The sequence below is a fragment of the Doryrhamphus excisus genome, chromosome 17, assembly GCF_030265055.1.
Source record: "Doryrhamphus excisus isolate RoL2022-K1 chromosome 17, RoL_Dexc_1.0, whole genome shotgun sequence".
Classification (NCBI taxonomy): Eukaryota; Metazoa; Chordata; class Actinopteri; order Syngnathiformes; family Syngnathidae; genus Doryrhamphus; species Doryrhamphus excisus.
This window is the reverse complement of record NC_080482.1, coordinates 1,279,579-1,297,693: the sequence shown is the minus strand read 5'-3', so window position 1 is coordinate 1,297,693 and position 18,115 is coordinate 1,279,579. Positions and strand designations below refer to the sequence as shown.

Below are 18,115 nucleotides of genomic sequence, written 5' to 3'. Positions count from 1 at the left end.
AGCTTGATTGTACAGTGTGTGTTTGACTTGCCGGTAGAGTGTAATGAGTAGGTGTGTACAGTGTGTGTGTGTGCGTGTGTGTGTGTGTGCGTGCACGCGTGTGTGCGGTACGCACCTGCAGGAGCTGCGATGGTGGGATCGGGCGATTGGTTTCCTGGCACCATGCAACCATGTGCTCTGGGAAAAATGTCTGGCAGAAGAAAATAAAAAAGGTGGTGAGTGACTAAAAGAGACAGAGAGAAAAGAGCAGCCACCATGACAATAATTACTGCATCGGAATTTCAGCCATTAAAAAAAGAGAGAGGAGAAAGCCCCAAATCCTATTAGTGCAGTCTGCTGTCATCATTTCTCTCCATAGGATGAAATGACGCACTTTGAAAGTATCTCATACACTCCATACCAAGGAACAGGAATAAAAAACTTTTAATCTTTTAATTTGTATTTTAGAATATTTTCTAACCCTTAATCTGATTTTGTAATGAGAATATTCAATGATTGAAATCAGGAGGGGGGGGGTCTGACTGGACTATCGACCTCGGCAGTCAAAACGCATGAAAATGTCACGTGATGAAGATTGTTTGGTTATTCCTCTTTGGATACAAAATCAGCCTAAAAAGTGAAAATGAGCCGACCTACACTTACTCGGAATAAAAGCACCAGCCGAGGGGAGCGCTAGCGAGGAAGACCGTCAGCATCGACAGACTTATTAGCGACTTATTAACGACTACAAAAAGTCATTCAAAACATGCCATACCAAAAACGGGTACGGCTGCACTGAGGAACTTAGGTGGCTAAATGAGAGTTTTTCCTTTTCCAACCTTGCTCTTCCTATTTTATGTACACTATTCTGATGCAATATGTCCGCTTGCCAAAAGTTAGCATGTTTCCGGTTTTGTTCATCTTGCTTTCTGTCACTAAATAAATTAGCCTTTTTCTTTGAGGTGGAAAAAAGTCCAGGATGAGATGCGTTTATTTGTAGGAATCCCCAAGAGCTTAATCTATAAAAACAAAGAAATAAATGAAAATATAAACGTTTGACGATTAGTAGACTACGGGCGAAATCCAACATCAGATTTGACTATGAAAATCCTTAGACAGTTCCAGCTTTTGTTATTCATATTTCTAAATAAAAAGAGAAATGAAATGTAAATAAGTCAACTTAGAAGGAGGAATACTTTGAGATTGACATGGCATGTGAAGGAAGGTGTATGATGACATCATAATTACCAGAGGAGTTCTGAAGAATTCATATTTGGCATAGTTCTTCCTAAAGAGGAATTTACTGTCGCTGCTCATGGAAGCCTGGACCTGAACCACCAACTCATGGTCCTCCAGACAGCGTTCTAGAAGAAGGCAGAAAGAACTATTGGATCTCATCAGGGTTCTAAGTCAAGCTTCAAATCCCCAAAAGAAGACGAAATGGCGGTGAGATACACAATTATTTGAAGAAGCAATTTATTTTTTAAACTATTATGCTGAAATAGGCTGATCAAAAGTCCAAGACTACAGTCTATCACTCAAGGGTTGAAAAACAAGCAATTGTAAAAGATGGAGAATCAATCAGAACCATTGTACAAACATTACAGTACAACCATTAGGAATGTCCTGAAGAAGAAAAAAAAGACAAAGTAAGAGGCGTCAGTAACAGATGTCAAACAGGTACACCAATAAAAGCATCAGCCGGTGATGACAGAAAGATTGTGAGAGCAGTAAAGTAAGTTAGCGATCAGAGGACAGGAATGCCGGTATCACAGTCTACTGTTCAGTGAAGACTTCCGAGGGCTACACCACAAGATGCAAACATTAACACTCCGCATTCCGGAGTTGACCAAAAAGTACATAGATGAGCCGAAAAGTCCATCAAACCTTCATCCCACGATTGTTTAGGCTCATGTTTGTACTTTTTGGCATATTCCAGTCCGGCCTTCCGACTGGTTTTAATCATATGTGGGATGATTCAAGGGAAAAATGCCATCTGGGTTCAGCGGATGGAGCTTCTCAAATGAGCCGAGACAATAAGGTCCAGACTGATCAGTGTTCACCGAGGGAGCGTACGATCGTACGGGAAGCGTGTCCAACCTGGATGCGGTCCTCGTGTCCACGGTCACGCTGACACCAGACATGACTCAGCCCATTTTAACTTTCCACTTGAATGGAAAACACACCTTTCCCAAAAGATCCTCATAAAAAGTCCTGGTGTAGTTAATAGAAGTAGTATAAGGCATCCGTGTTCTTTTTGACGTGATAGAACCGTTTTATTGACTCCACTTTCTGGCTGGCAGGACCACTCCATCGCTGTCACGACTCCTGTTTTAAATTTCCGTTTCATCCCGTCACTTGCCTGATGAGTCACTCATGTCGGTGACAGTGAGTCACCCTGGCAACACGACCTCACTACATCGTTCCTTATTAACCTTTCCGGGCTGACAAGTGGAGGTCAACGTTACTTCTCAAAAGGCCCATTTCATCCCATTCACTAATGTATGACGAGTGGGCGGCCGTGGACCAGAATAGGCCTCTCGCCTCAAACACCTATTGTCCGAGGTCGCTCACAGGCCTCGGCAGTGTCTCTGCTTCTATTCTGGTCCGCCTCCGAATCGCACGCGTACACAGGAAGCGGGTGCAAACATGGAGCATCTCATGTGCCCCCGTATGGAAGACGCAAAATAACTGAGGCTTGTGAACACGGCATCCATATACTTGTTGAGAATATTGAAGTACTGACTGTCCTACAAACCTTTCCATAGGCTACAACAATTCCATGGAAAAACATTAGGTCCACCCCACCTGCACAATGTCATCTGGTGCAGTATAAAAATATACGCTTATATAGATTACAGTAGTAATCGCATTGTCATGCATGACGGACGGGTCATTGCTAGTTTTGAAGTAAATATACGTATAGGAACATTGCAAATGTCCTGTAAATCCCAATAAATCTGATTATTGGGATTTTACTGTGTATTGGGATGCACAGTATATGTATATATACGTATATAAAGTGCATCCCTAGTATCTATCTATGTATTAATTATTAACCACCAAGCACCATTGGTGTTTGAAATATCAAAATGATTAACCATGGAGCTAACACAATATAAAGGTCATTGTGGCGGTGTTAATAATATACTTTTTCAACGCATTTACTTTGTACTTTGTACATATTCTGAAAAGCACTTTTCATTTAACAACATTTCCTTTACTGAAAATAAAAATTAAACAAAAAAAAAAAAATCCCACTTGCCCATAAATGAGAGGTTCGGGTGCAGTAGAGGCGGACCACAGCAAAAGAAGAAAATATAGACTCGGGATGCGAGCCAAACATGATATCACTGAAAACAAATGAAAGTAAATGCGCTTGGCAGCGGGGGGGCTGGCTGTGCTGATGCGAAAAGTAATCAGATCACGGATGATTGCAAAATATTAGATTAGACTGGAATGAGACAATATATTTTCTTTCATAAGGCGTAGTGGTAAGTCCGTGCATACGTCTCACAGAATGCAATCACACCGAGATGGGAGCTGACAAAACGCTTTTACATTTGGTTTGCATTTGGCACCGTACTCCATATGAGACTGACCCCCAACCCCCCCATCTCTCACACATTTGTGAACTGTGCAGAAATGAGCCCCGAGCACAGGCTCAGCTTGTGCACCGTAAGTGCTTTATAATCACTCTCCCCTCGGGGGAACGCTGGCTTTCCTAACGCTCGACTGGTCACGGCTCTCCAAACTTGATTCTGGGCCGGCGGCTCTCACACAAAGGTCCTCATACAGCAACAGGTCTGAACACCTTGATGAACCTCCTCCATCACTTTTCTTTTATACGCCAAGAGAGCTGAGCTTGAAGGTATCCGACATCAAGCAAGCTAACTCGATACATTAACACGAGTCAAACAATGGCTAACTGGGGTGCAGTCTATTTCCTGAAACACATTTTAAGATCTTCAGGAGCCTCAAACGTGACAGAAATACTTTTAAAAGCAGCATCGATCACCTCCATCGCCTCTTTGCTGCGGCTGTAATAGACATTGGCGATTCCGTATGATGTTCGACACCAGCCTGCAACGTCACGAGGGCGACCTCATCCATAACCTTCACTGCCTTTCATTTTCTTCATGTTGTTACCGTGGGACTATCCACACCGAGGTCCAATCGATCAATTTAGAACCGAGTATGTTTTGCAGTCAGGAGTAGACTCTTCGGCAAATGGAAATCCCTTGTTGAATAAAAAATAATAACTAAAGCATCCATAAGAAAGTCTTCATTTCGATGCTTCAGGCAGGAAACAAAAACAAAACAAAGAAATAAATTCTTGCTTTTGCTGTGTCGCAAATTTATCTCCGTTTTGAACGAGGAATCTCCCTCATTACCAGCAATTGCAGTGTGGAAGGACAGGTCAAAGGTCATTACGACTTATACCTTACAGTTTCCATCCTTCTTCTCTTTGGGCTTCTCCCTTCGGGGGGGCCGCCACAGCAAATCAATCTCCTCCATCCAAGCCTGTCTTCTGGCAACTTGTAAACTTCTTGTACCTTCCAGTTTCTATCCAAAAGCCTTGAACTTGAACCCACGTATCCCGCCTATTTGCTTCTTTGTCCTGCCGTGATGACAGGAACTCGAACTCTGCACCCTGCAATGCTCTATCCATGTGCATCCCGTTAGTCCACCGGCCAATCAATACATTTAACCGACATATCCCTCACAAACTCCAGTGAGGAACAAGGCTGCGTATTTTGTAGGCTAAATTTATCCGTAGAAACCTTTCCCACTGATGGAGTTGATCAGCTCACTGGAGAGTACACGTATGTGCGTGCATATGCTGCACAGTATGTACATGCACTCACGCTCGACTACATGCCTGCGTGAGAATATGGCCGAGCCTGTCTGCCCAAGTATGTTGGCATGCACGCGTGAATGCACCTGTGTGTGTGTGTGCACTTGAATGCATCGCATGTCTCCATCCATCCCAGAGTTTCCGTGTACGGGCGAGTGTCACGTGTGTGTGTGTGTGTGTGTGTATGCCACTGTGGGCTCCCCACTCACCTAGCCCCAGCAGCGGGTGGTGCTCAACAAGTGACCAACTGTTGTCGTCCACACAATGGCTTTTATATATCAGGAGCTGGCAAAGGTCCCTGGCTGTCATGTCGGCTGGGATCTCCACCACTTTGCACATGCCGTCTTCGGTAAAGATTTTAACAATCTGGGAGGGGGCAGAACACACTTGGGGGTTATCAGGAAAACTCAAGAATGGGGTGGTTAATAACACTGAAAACATGATACGAGTGTGGAATGTGAGAAATAAAGATATAATATACGATATGAAGCCGTCTAGCATACATTAAACTCCCCTCCCTGTGACCTTCATTTGGTACAACCGTATAATCTAATAAGATCTAAACCTTTACAAAGGCACTCGTGCTCTTTTAAGAGTCAGATGCTAATTTACATATTATGAATGTTTTATAAGCAAAATACCTTGCAGTATGCGCAGTACAGTTCCACATAAATGTGACTGCTGAGTACTGAGCAGTATTATCTTGTATTACACCTCAACTACCAAATGTTCATGTTACACACAAGTTGGTACATTATATGAAAATAAAGCAGTGAACCATATACTCTGTGCTGTGTACATGTAGCGTTAAAAGACAGAGGCAGGTTATTATTAATGCAATGGATTGGTAATCACACAGATACAGTACGTATATATTGTAAAGAATAACACAAGAGTGTGCAGGACGGTATCGCAAATGGCTGCCTTTGACACAGAACCTTTCAAAAATAAACATAAAGAACGTTTAAAGCGTGACTCTTTTGTAAATATACCTATAGCTTCTGGCAAAGTTAGCAACTTGAATCTGACCTGATCTGGCCTCCAAGGAGAACTGCATTTTTTGGGGAATTTTGCACATCATCCACAACCCTTATGTTGGACATGAACACATATGTCTATCTTTTCTGTTTGTTATAAAGATATAAAAACAGCTAAAAAGACCTAGCTGGGTCATAATGGGAACATAATGGGAGAGAGGCAGGTTGTTATGAATGCAATGGATTGGTAATCACACAGATACAGTACGTATATACTGTAAAGAATAACACGAGAGAGTGTGCAGGACGGTATCGCAAAGGGCTGCCTTTGACGCAGAACCTTTCAAAAATAAACATAAAGAACGTTTAAAGCGTGACTCTTTTGTAAATATACCTATAGCTACTGGCAAAGTTAGCAACTTGAATCTGACCTGATCTGGCCTCCAAGGAAAAAAATGCACTTTTTGAATTGGAATTTTGCACATCATCATGAACATGAACACATATGTCTATCTTTTCTGTTTGTTATAAAGATATAAAAACAGCTAAAAAGACCTAGCTGGGTCATAATGGGAACATAATGGGAGAAGGTTGTTATGAATGCAATGGATTGGTTATCACACAGATACAGTACGTATGTACTATGAAGAATAACACGAGAGAGTGTCACAAAGAGCTGCCTTCGACTTGTCAGTTACAGGAAATGCAGCGAGGTGAGCGCTCCCAAATTAACCTCCAGTAACCGGCAAGGAAGCCAGGCAGTCACAACTGCCACATAATGCCAAACAGCCACGTAAGGATATGAACCAACGCATATTGATAACACGATACATATCCGGTTCCCTTCCTTATGAAAGATGTAGAGTAGCCTGGTGCCGACAGCTGGATTAAAACTAGTCCAAACCAAAGGTAACGGTGCATCAGTCATTCAAAGCTCCAGTCATCTTGAACGGGTTTCTACCCACCAGGTTCACATTTCCAAAAAAAGACAAATAGTCCCTGGCCTTTGTGTATGCAAATTAAAATTTAAAAACAGAGTCTTAAAATGTAAGCAAATGTCAGGCGGCTAAAACACGAGGAGACACAGAAGTAGAGATAATGGTCTTACCTCCACGGCCTGCAATAGGCAGCAATCCGGGGAACACGAAGGCATTTCTGGAGGGAGGCCGTCCGACCACTCACACACACACATGCACACACACACACACACACACACACACACACACACACACACACACGTGCACACACACAAGGACAGAAAGTCCAGCTGTCACCGATAATGCTGGCAGTTGACAGCGGTGCCTGTCACATACGACGCACGCTTCAATCTATCTGAGCTAGCAGACCCGCCACCAGAACCAAAGACCCGGCATGGAGTCCCACAGCCTGACCCGGTCCGGTCCAGCTCACAGGACACACAAGGCAGGAGAAGCGGCAGCAGGTACGGTGTGGCGCTCGCAACGCTGGCTCAGTCTGACAACTATCTTTCTTCACCTCCTCCCTCCTTCTCTCTCTCCCTCGCTCGCTCGCTCGCTCACAAAGGGTTCCAGCCTCAGCCACAGGCTCCGAGGCACACTGAATCAAACCACACGCTCACCGACCAATCATAAAGCTCCGTCGGGCTGATGTAATCATTCCCACACAGACTCAGATGTGAGCTGACACACACACAGACGCACAGTCATGCTCAGACGCCAGCTTGTCAGACCTCTTGGGATCCCTCAGCTGCTCTTCAGGACTTCAAGCCGGATGCTTCAGTTGACAAGAATCACAAGTTTCGAAAGAAAAAGTTCAGCTTTTTGACTTTTCTCGCTGGTGAAAGTTTTGAAGTAAAGGCTCGTCGGGGTTGTATGCTTCCTCTGCCTCTTTGCCTCCCTTTTCCATCTGCCACCTCCCTGTTCTCCTCCCATCATCCCTCCATCCCTCCATCCCTCCCTGTGGCTTAACGTTCAACTCCTGAGTCGGCCCAGACCAAGACTCGTTAGGCTAAATGAGATGAAGCAAACCCGGGGCGGCACTCAGGCACCCCGACGTTCATCCTCACCCTGGTGCCAACATTCTTTTCTGAGGAAAAACAAAACAGTAGGAACTTGTTGAAAACACCGTGACCCCCCCCCCCCACCCCCCAGAATCCGATACTTAATACAGCATGAGCAGGACAAAGGCCTTGACACACCCCGTCTGGGAGGGGGGCAAACAGCCTTCCACTTTAGCCTTGAAGCTACTTCTATTTGTCTTCCTCTTTCTTTCAATTGTGTGTGTGTGTGTGTGTGTGTGTGTGTGCGTGTGTGTGTGTGTGTGCGTGTGTGTGTGTGTGTGTGTGCGTGTGTGTGTGTGTGTGCGTGTGTGTGTGTGTGTGTGCGTGTGTGTGTGTGTGTGTGTGTGTGTGTGTGTGTGTGTGTGTGTGTGTGTGGGCGAGGTGTGCTCCTTGAGTAAAGACGGTTTGGCAGGAGGGAAGAGGAAGAGGTAAGTGCTGCTAGTGAAGAGATACAACTTCATTTACTGGAAGTGGAAACTTCAGCAAGGAAAGGAGGAGACTGGAACTGGGGGTTGGGGGTGGGGGTGGGGGGGACAAAAAGGAATGTGTGTGTGTCGGTCATTGACAAAGACGTAAGAAGTGACGGCCAAGGAGTGGGAGGTAGCGCCTCGGACTCAGATTTTGTGATGGCGCGCCACATCAGAATGTGCAGCATGTATGCGTCCTACCGTTCGCTAATCTGGGCCGCCCAGCTGTGGGACCACGCCCCTCCACGCCTCTACGTCACTTTTAGTACGCCCGTGGGGGGTAAGCCCCGAGTAGGTGCAAGCACCATGTATGCTGACATACTGGTTTCATTCAGCCCATTGAGTGACACAGATAGAAACCCTAAGAGGTTCAAGGATTTTGCAAGACAGGCGTCATACATTTCACAACTGGTTTGAACAGTTTGGGACTGTTATTATGAAAATAAAAACTTTATGATTATCTCTTTACATAACAAAGTACCCATTTACTGTGATCAGCGGATAGTCATGATTCCCAGACCAGATTAGGAGACAAGCAGTTACAGACACATATTATATTGTCTTCAGGTGTTGTAACGTACATACACACGTTGCCCATATACAGAACCTTTCAAAAATAAACATAAAGAACGTTTAAAGCGTGACTCTTTTGTAAATATACCTATAGCTGCTGGCAAAGTTAACAACTTGAATCTGACCTGATCTGGCCTCCAAGGAAAACTGCACTTTTTAGGAAATTTTGCACATCATCCACAACCCTTATGTTGAACATGAACACTATGTCTATCTTTTCTGTTTGTTATAAAGATATAAAAACAGCTAAAAAAGACCGAGCTGGGTCATAATGGGAACATAATGGGAAACACGTATTCCGCCTATAAAGCCTTATAAACCCCTACTGATGAATAAATAGTATATGCAGTGGAACCTTGGTTAACATCATCAATCCATTCCAGTAGTTCTGACTCTAACTGAAACGGACTGGAACCAAATACATTTTCCACATTGAAATACATATGCACTTATCATGATGAATCAAAAGGACACATGAACATTTAAGATTTCATGTACCTTCGCTGAAGACGTGTTTTGTGTGTTGTTTCAGTTTCTGCTTTGCTTTTGATCACCACCATGGAGTATTTTCCCAAAGGTCTTGGGATCAACAACAATTGAGACGAGCATCACTGTTCTTTTTGTTCAGCAGTGCTTTTTGTCATGGAACTTGCCATGCAGGCCATATTTGTCCAGTGTCTCTCTAATGGAGGAGTCATGAACGGCGACCTTAACCCAGGCAAGTCAGGCCTGCCTTTTGTTGTGACCTTGTGGATGAGTCGTCGCTGCGCTCTTGGCATCATTTTGGTTAGCCAGCCACTTCTGGGACGGTTTACCACTGTTCCATTTTTTCACCATTTGTGGATAATTGCTCTCACTGTGGTTGGCTGGAGTCCCAAAGCTTTAGAATTGGCTTCATGACCTTTTCTGTTTGAACTCTCATCATAACTACAGTAAAGTTACTGTTTTAAAGGTGTGGGGGGGCACTTTTTCATCTGGGCCATGGGGGTTTGGATTTTTTTCCCTAAAATAATAAAACGCTTCATTTAAGAACTGCAAGTTTGTCATCGACTAATATTTACATTTGTTTGATGATGTGAAAAGTGTGGCAAACATGAAAAAAAAAAGAAATCAGGAAGAAGGCAAACATTTTTTTAAAGCACTGTAACTGGTGTAACCAGCAAGGAACGAGTATTGATGACATTTGGCATCAATGACCCTGCTATTGTTTGTCACACGGTGCCAAAAAATCACGTACTTAACATTTACGGGCACAATGAGCATGGTTACGACCGGCTCGGATTTTCATTGTGGCTTCGTGAAGCATCAAAGCGATCTGCTGCAACAGCATGAATCATGGGAAAAGTGTTTTCTTGTTCCGTATAAACAGGCTCACAGCAGTCAGTTGATAAGTCAGTTGATCTTCACTGGCAGAAGTGCAAAGACCAGAGGCTACACCTCAACGTGCCAACCAATCATGAGTGCAGAATAATTAAGCAGTGATCTGATCCTTCATTTACTGACAAGTAATGATGCAGACTGGCGGCGCCATTGCTTTGCATTGTGATTGCAAAACAGCAAAACATTAGGTTCTTTCACACTGATTAGCGGCTATAATACTGACTGTTGGATAATATGAATTTAGAAATTATGTGTACAAAACCTGAGCACATTTCTAGCAACATGCTGCACCGATTATGTCAAATTACAAATATATATTACTAACATGTTTGGATTGTTATAATGGGTAGGTTTAGTCTATATTACTCGCATAGCAACCATTCCCGAGAACTGCACTCAAAAGATTTCCCAAAAATCCAATTTGGATCAGAACTGGAATTGTGGCTAATCTCAAAGCTACAAAGTCCCAAGTTTCATCAAGCGCCAATCACAAGTTACGGTGCATACATCTTAAAAAGCCTAAAATCACCAGTTTATTTCTTCATCATTGCACAAATGTAATGTTTTGTCTGCATGTGAGCTACCTATACATATTTATTTATCAATGTTTTGACTTGTCTTTATATGTACAATATTTGCCGATGTACTGCATGAACCTGTTTTTAATTGAAGATAATAGTTGCGCTTTGTTTTTCAAGTCATGGAACAATTGGATTCATTGAGTCAGCTGATTGAATGAATGCAACATCTGTCCTTCTTGGATGGACTTTTTGTGCTCAACGATTAAGTAACTCGCTCGGAATGATGCTTCCATCGCTGCCTTCACCTTTGCTGCCTTCACTTCTCGCAGCCGTGTCTGGAACCAATTAACCGCGATAAAAGAGGTACGGCTGTATTGAACGTGGTCTAGTATTCTGTGTGACGTCACTCTGAAGACGGAAAAGCAACAGGGAGAGAAAAATAGTGTGTGAAAGCAGAAGAATGAAAGAACACAGGAAAGAAATGAAAGGAACGGAAGGAACAGGTGAGTCTTTTAACTATGCCCTCATTTGGATGAAGGAGCACAGCAGGGCAGGGCCTCTCAACCTTTTTGATGACTCAGGCCTGATAACTGCTGTGATGTAATCCCCGGGGAGAGAGCTTCAAACACCACGCACACACACACACACACACACACACACACACACACACACACCATTACTTGGTGTCTAAGCCATATGATGTGCTCACTTTCATATATGCTTCTATGCACCCAATGTACATATATGGACGTCTGCATGCACATTCACGCAGCCATAATCCTCCGAGAGGCGCCCACAAAGACGGTGAGAGTGAAACTAGACAGGCGCAAACAGACAAAGGAAAAGTAAACTGAACTGTATGAGAACGAGCTTTGTGCAAACTGAAGTATGTACACAAGCGTGTGTGTGCACGCCCAGCAGCTCACACGCATCCATCTCTGCACTTCCACGACTAGCGGCTGCCCTATTAATAGCCGCGCTGCTATTGCGTACACATTACAAGCCGTTACATCAGATAGGAGTTTCTGTTGAAGATTATAATTGGAGAAAGGCCATCAGCTATCAGACTACAAGACTACACAACGACAGACGTTAGGGTCCATTACATGTGGCAAGGTCAGGCACTCTGATGAAGGACCTGGACTAGGAGGGGCAAGGGTTATTAGCAAGTGTCACAAAAAGGAAAATAAAACCACATTAACAGATGAATGTCATATATTGTTGTCTTCTTGTCTTTCCACATCATTCTTACACGTCTCGTTAAAAAGCAAAACCGGCAACTATTCCTGGCAGAAACAGTAAAAGTCCCCGTGATGTAGAGGGATTTTCTTGCCCCCCGCTGAGCCTCGAGACCGGGTACCATTTTAGATCCCTTCAAAAATAACCTTAACCGCAGCCTTTATGTCAACCTAAACCATCTGCAGCCACAACATCCTGGGCCCGGTCCACAAAATAACAAAGGCATAAGTTACTGTGTTACCGGGAATACACCACCATATGGAGGAATGGGGGGGGGGGGAATTCCCCTCTCCTCGCTTTGCAGATAACATGCATGTCATACAAAAGGCAAACAGCCAACATCCAGAAACGTTTGTTCTGCTCTATAAGAAATAATGATGGTGGCAATGTACACTTTCTAAATATCCATTTACCTGCATAACGTAACACATAACGTTACACATAACGTAACAAATTACGTTACACATAGCATGACACATAACGTTACACATAACGTAGCACATATTACATGTAACGTAACACATAAAGTAGCACATAACATACCACATATTAAATGTAACGTAACATAACGTTACACATAGCGTAACACATATTACATGTAACGTAACACATAACGTACCACCTATTACATGTAACATAACACATAAAATAGCACACAACATAACACATATTACATGTAACACAACACATAGCGTTACACGTAACGTTACACATAACGTTACACATAACGTTGCACATAACGTTGCACATAACGTTGCACATAACATTACACATATTACATGTAACATAACACATAAAGTAGCACATAACATACCACATAACATACCACATTACATGTAACGTTACACATAACGTAACACACAAATTGGCTGAATTTCTGCAAATGTTATGGATCTTATTTATAAATGGCTTATTGGTGTAGTGATAGCATAGAAAAACGGTTTACGGTCCTCTAAATATGTTTTTGTAACATTAATAGAGCCATCTAAACATGAAACAACACCCAATAAATATGCTTAAATATGTATTGTACACCAGTCCCGGACGTCATTTAAGATGAGTGAGGAACTCACGTTAAGAGAACTTCCAGTGAGAAAGTGAAAAAGTGTGATCAATGCTTCAAGTCCTGAAGGATGTCATTGCACAAAGTCGCATGTGCTACAGACTGAAGTTGCCAGCCGTATTGTGGTCAACAATCTTGGCAGGAGCCCAAGCCCCCCTTCACACCAACCCGGCCCAAAATGTAGCTTAGCTGCTGGGCCTTTGTCTTTTAGAGAAAACAAAAAGAGCCGTAGGCTTTGATAAGCTGATTTGGCTCACACAAGCCACCCAGCTCCATATTCCCATTAACAAGTGCCCTCTCTGCAGACCCTTGCACAGTAATGGTGGGCTGTGTGTGGTCCGGGCCGCCTACGGAAGCCGATGTCTCCATGATGAGATGGAGACACAAAAACCTAAATGGGCCTCAGACAATTTGCTGTTCCTATTGAGCGGCTGTGATCAGCAGGAGTGGGAGGCGCTCAGCAAGAAAACTCTGCTGAGTCAGGAGGAAGCAATTGTGAAGTGTCCCTTGTCATCCAATTACTACATCAAATTGAGACCCAATACAAAGTGGCCTATCTGGGCTCAGTGGAGCAAAAGAAGGCAGACCACAATTTGGTTGTCAAAGGACCAAGAGGGGGAAAGTGGAGAAGCTAAGGAGGGACAGGAAGTCATTCTGAAGAGGGATATGCGGAGAAATATGGGGACAATATTGCTCTATATCAGAGGTAGGGAACCTATGGCTCGGGAGCCAGGTAGGGCTCTTTTGATGACTGTATCTGGCTCTCAAGCATTTACCCCAATAAAAATGTATGTTTGCTAACATTTTAAAGTAAACATCACAGAAATCACTGTTAAAAATATTAAAAATCAAAACTTTCTTATGCATTTTAATTCGTCCATCTATTTTCTACTGCAATATGGCCGACCATATCCATCTTTCTTGATGATATTTTCCAGGTCAAACACCAAAACTTGATTATTACTTGGTAATGCGGTAGTCTACCATTGAGATGTCAACATGTAAATGTAAACTTTCCTCCTTTAGTCAAATAGTCACCTAGTTAAAGCTGCAGAACCAAGCCTTTTGATGAAGATGGCCAAAAGAATGAAATACGTGTACTGAATACGGTTCAAAACTATGCAGCAGCAGAAGTTGCATTAATGGCAGCAAGTATTTGATTTATTATTGGACACTGCGCTGCTCACGAAAGTGTGCTGGCCACACCCCATTGGCGTGGGGTAGTGTGCCTGGTCTACGTAATTAGAGCCAATTATATCTAAAACTGTTGGTCTTACATACAAATGCACACATTTTATTGCATTCAATGTTTAAAAAAAATGTATATGGCTCTCACAGATACACATTTTAAAATATCTGGCCTTCATGGCTCTCTTAGCCAAAAAGGTTCCCGACCCCTGCTCTATATGGACGACGACTTCATCAACAACGCAGGTTGCAGACAAGTCGGGTGTTTGAAATATGGTTCAAGACAATCCAGAACCTGAACCAAAAAGGGGGATGTCTTTACCAATAAATGTTCTTCAGTGCCACGTTATTTTGTGTGTGTGATGATGGGTCAAAGAATTAAATTGTCACAAAAAAACAGGTTTTTATTTATTATGGCTCTAAACTGTGCATGGAGCCAAAGATTTTACCACCAGAAGTAAAACGAGGGAATGGACGCCACTTTGTGCACCCAGCATGTTTGCCAGAGAACCTCGGGTTCCAAATGTCCTCTGAGAGCACTGATCATTTGGAGCCATTGTCCAAGTACAGCAGGAGGGCGGAGCGGTGAGGAACGGGGAACCAGGATGGGAAAACAATGGCTGACATCACAAGCATGACGTGCATGACTCGGTTCCCCGTGGACAGGGAGCGCTTGTTAAAAGGCTAGCATGTGTGTTGTGCCGTGACTTTATGTGTGAAATTAGCGAACATTGGCGACTTTAGCAGCTCTACAAGATCAGCTGGTTTGATTCCTGATTGCGTTTATGGAAACATTGAACACTGTTACTCAAATTTAAACTATTGCTAGGATTTGTAATGGTAGTTTAAAAATTACAATTACCGTAATGACAAACTTTTATTTGGAACCGGATTGCAGATCCAGATTTGGCACCAATGGAAAATCGACATACATTTCACATGGATGGTTTTTGGTGCTTACGTAGAATCTGAATAGCAAAAGTAGGTCAAGTTTCATCCAAGGCAACAAAAGATCATTGTAAAAATACAGCATAACAAACATCATTATGATTTGTTTTGTCATCGTAATCTTGCCATTTCACAGCACGATCTGCAGAAATCTGAGCTGTTCTACTTTCCCAGAAAGGAGGACCGAGAGAGAGATCTCCATGACCTACATGAGTCCAACAGCTCAGCTTCGGTCAGATGAAATGCCCGCCGGCTGCAACATATTGCTCTCTCTTTGTATAACACACGGAAATGCCAAAAACGTACATGCATACACCTGCATTGACATATGCACGTGCAGGAGCGTGCACGTGCATGAACAAATCTAACTGTGGCCATTGCTCATAAAACAGTAGTTCTAAAACCTCTTTCTCTGAAGAATGGTCTTACAAAAGTTAACCTGACCAAAGTCGAGACGTACACACGATCTGAAAGAACCATTTGGTGTTCCAGATGAGCTGCTGGGCTACTGAGATCTTAGCCTGCTAGCGTCTTAAAGTTGCCTTCTCGTCTTACACTCCGGAGGATGAAGTATTCATGCTGTAACGCCTCAGTGTCCAGGTCAACTTCCCATAGAATAGCTAATTACATTTACAATATTTGACAGGAAACCAAATACGTTGATTGAAAAACCAAACCAACAGCATCTCATCTTTAAACAGGCTAGCTAAGCCTGGCTTACAATTTGAGCCTTAGTCGGTGACATTCTATGCTTCATGTAATGATGGAAAATAATAAGCAGGTAATAATCAGAATATTTTGTTATTGTTCGTATGCATCCATTTTAGATTTCTTTGAGTGATTTCTACATCAAATGATCAGCTTGATCTGAGCCATTGTTGATGCAGCACTATTATGATATATATATGCTGTATTTTTAACTTTTTCATTTAACAACGTGGCATTCTTCTCCTGCAGTTCGTCGGCAGCGGATGTTTGCTGCAGATGGCTTAGCAGTTGCAGTGGCGCTGACCTATTTTTTAGGAGAAGCGTGTAAATTAATTTAGCATATAACAGGATCATTTTAAGCCAATATGGTATTTTGTGTCAAAGCATTTGCATAATTGGGATCATTCTGACAGAGTTGGCCACAGAAGTTCCTTTAAGATTATCTTGATCCTTGAAGAAGTTTTTTTGTGAAAATGTCAAGCTCAGAGTACACGCTCTTGTGCACTAGAACTAATACTCCTATTCATTTCCTCATAAACACAATGATCTTTATGCTCTGGCTGTGAATGCTGACATTTTACCAAGTGGCTTTGTTAAGTGCCGGTGCTGAAGGTCTTATTTACTTAGACCGTGCCATTAGTCAGACTGATCATGACAGCCAATCTAATAAATCACCTAAAGGCCAGAGTATGTGCGTGCATATAAGTCTCTGTGGCAATGTGGCACTAACGGGTTGGGCTGGCAGGTTCAGGCATGTTTCCATTTAGCAGCCAGGGATAAATACGGCCCTGACACATGAGATGTTCCAGGCTCAACCGCAACCTGCCTGGCTCTCCTCCAGGTAGCGTTTGTTCAGCTACGGCCAAACAATTTGTATTTCACAGCACCGAGAGCTGCAAAATCCACTCCGTCGCTCAATGTGGGAGTGTGTGTCTAAGAGCGTGTGTGACGGTGATGAAGTGGGGAGAGGCGTGCCCGCTGACAAAGGCTCATACTGTAATGCCTGAATGCTCTATTGACCTCTGCAACAAAGAGCATCAAATATCAGGAACGTGTGTGTGTGTCCATGCCACTTGCACCTATAGACACCCGAATGAACTATTTCAGCTGTACCCGGGTGGTCGGGTCCACTTCAGAAACATTACCAACATTGAACTCAAACTGTGATTTTACTAAGATTTAATGTTGTGGAACCATAGCAAATTAAAGTATAAAAGTATTAAAAACACATTTATGCATTATTTTATTCTATACCGCTTATCTTCAGGAGGATCGCGGGCATGCTGGAGCCTATCCCAGCTGCCTTCGGGCGAGAGGCGGGGTACACCCTGGAGTGATGGCCAGCCAATCCAGAGCACATATAGATGCCCGAGCGGGGAATCAAACCCGTAACGTAAATGTAAAAACATAGAAACTCGTTAAATTTAAATGACTGTCACTCACACCCCACTCACGTCCACTCAGCACTAGTCTTCCAAAGACTAGCCATTCTCTCAACCAGGCAAATACAAACATGCCACAAAAAGACAATGAAGGAGCTTATTAGTCCACATATCTATTGGGATTTAGGTTTTGTGTCTTTTGAAGTACTATATAAAGTATTACCAAAATGGACAAACACCTGGGCACTCTCATTTTGTATATAATTTAGTATTGGATGCTGCATACAGAATACAACAAGCGTCTTTGGGTCGATGTTTCACTTCAATTTAAAAAAAAAGGAAAAAAAAAAGCATCACAGTGAGCCAGCAGAATTTTTTGGAGCAGTTTCACTTTTGATCTGCTCACTGCACAGCCTGCAGAACACATCAGCACTTCAATGAGGAGTAGATTGCGTGCACGAAAACGAGACTGACTGTCAAGGACTAAGAGTGTGCAACATTTCAATTTACGGTTAGTCACATTGGAAAAGGCTGCTCTTCGACCTTGACTCCTTCCAACTTTCCAGGAAGTGACAGAAATGAGTCAGATGGGGAACGGCATGCTGCAAAAGGAACAAAATGGTTGGATTGATGCCCATCTACGTATATACTACTACCACCACGAGTGTGTGTGTAGGTTATATTAAACAAGTACAGCCCGTGGAATACTTCATACAACATGATATAAAAAATACTTCATACAACATAAAAAAGCAGCACATTTGGAAGTCAGTTAGACACACCAAAACATGAAT

The 18,115-nt window shown here is 43.0% G+C and overlaps 1 protein-coding gene across 4 annotated transcripts in view; it reads right to left on the bottom strand.

Annotated features, from left to right (window-relative positions):
• LOC131105070 (growth factor receptor-bound protein 10-like) overlaps positions 1 to 18,115 on the bottom strand; it is a 54,761-nt gene that overhangs the window by 7,054 nt on the left and 29,592 nt on the right. For 3 of the 4 annotated variants that reach the window (XM_058052806.1, XM_058052804.1, XM_058052805.1), the window contains exons 6-8: positions 5,047 to 5,203; positions 1,228 to 1,343; positions 116 to 190 (exon numbers count right to left, since the gene is read on the bottom strand). In XM_058052806.1, coding sequence (XP_057908789.1) covers positions 116 to 190; positions 1,228 to 1,343; positions 5,047 to 5,203 — 348 coding nt within the window. Of the gene's footprint in view, positions 1 to 115; positions 191 to 1,227; positions 1,344 to 5,046; positions 5,204 to 6,922; positions 7,658 to 18,115 lie in introns of those variants that run through there. The other variant, XM_058052807.1, reaches the window with a different exon arrangement.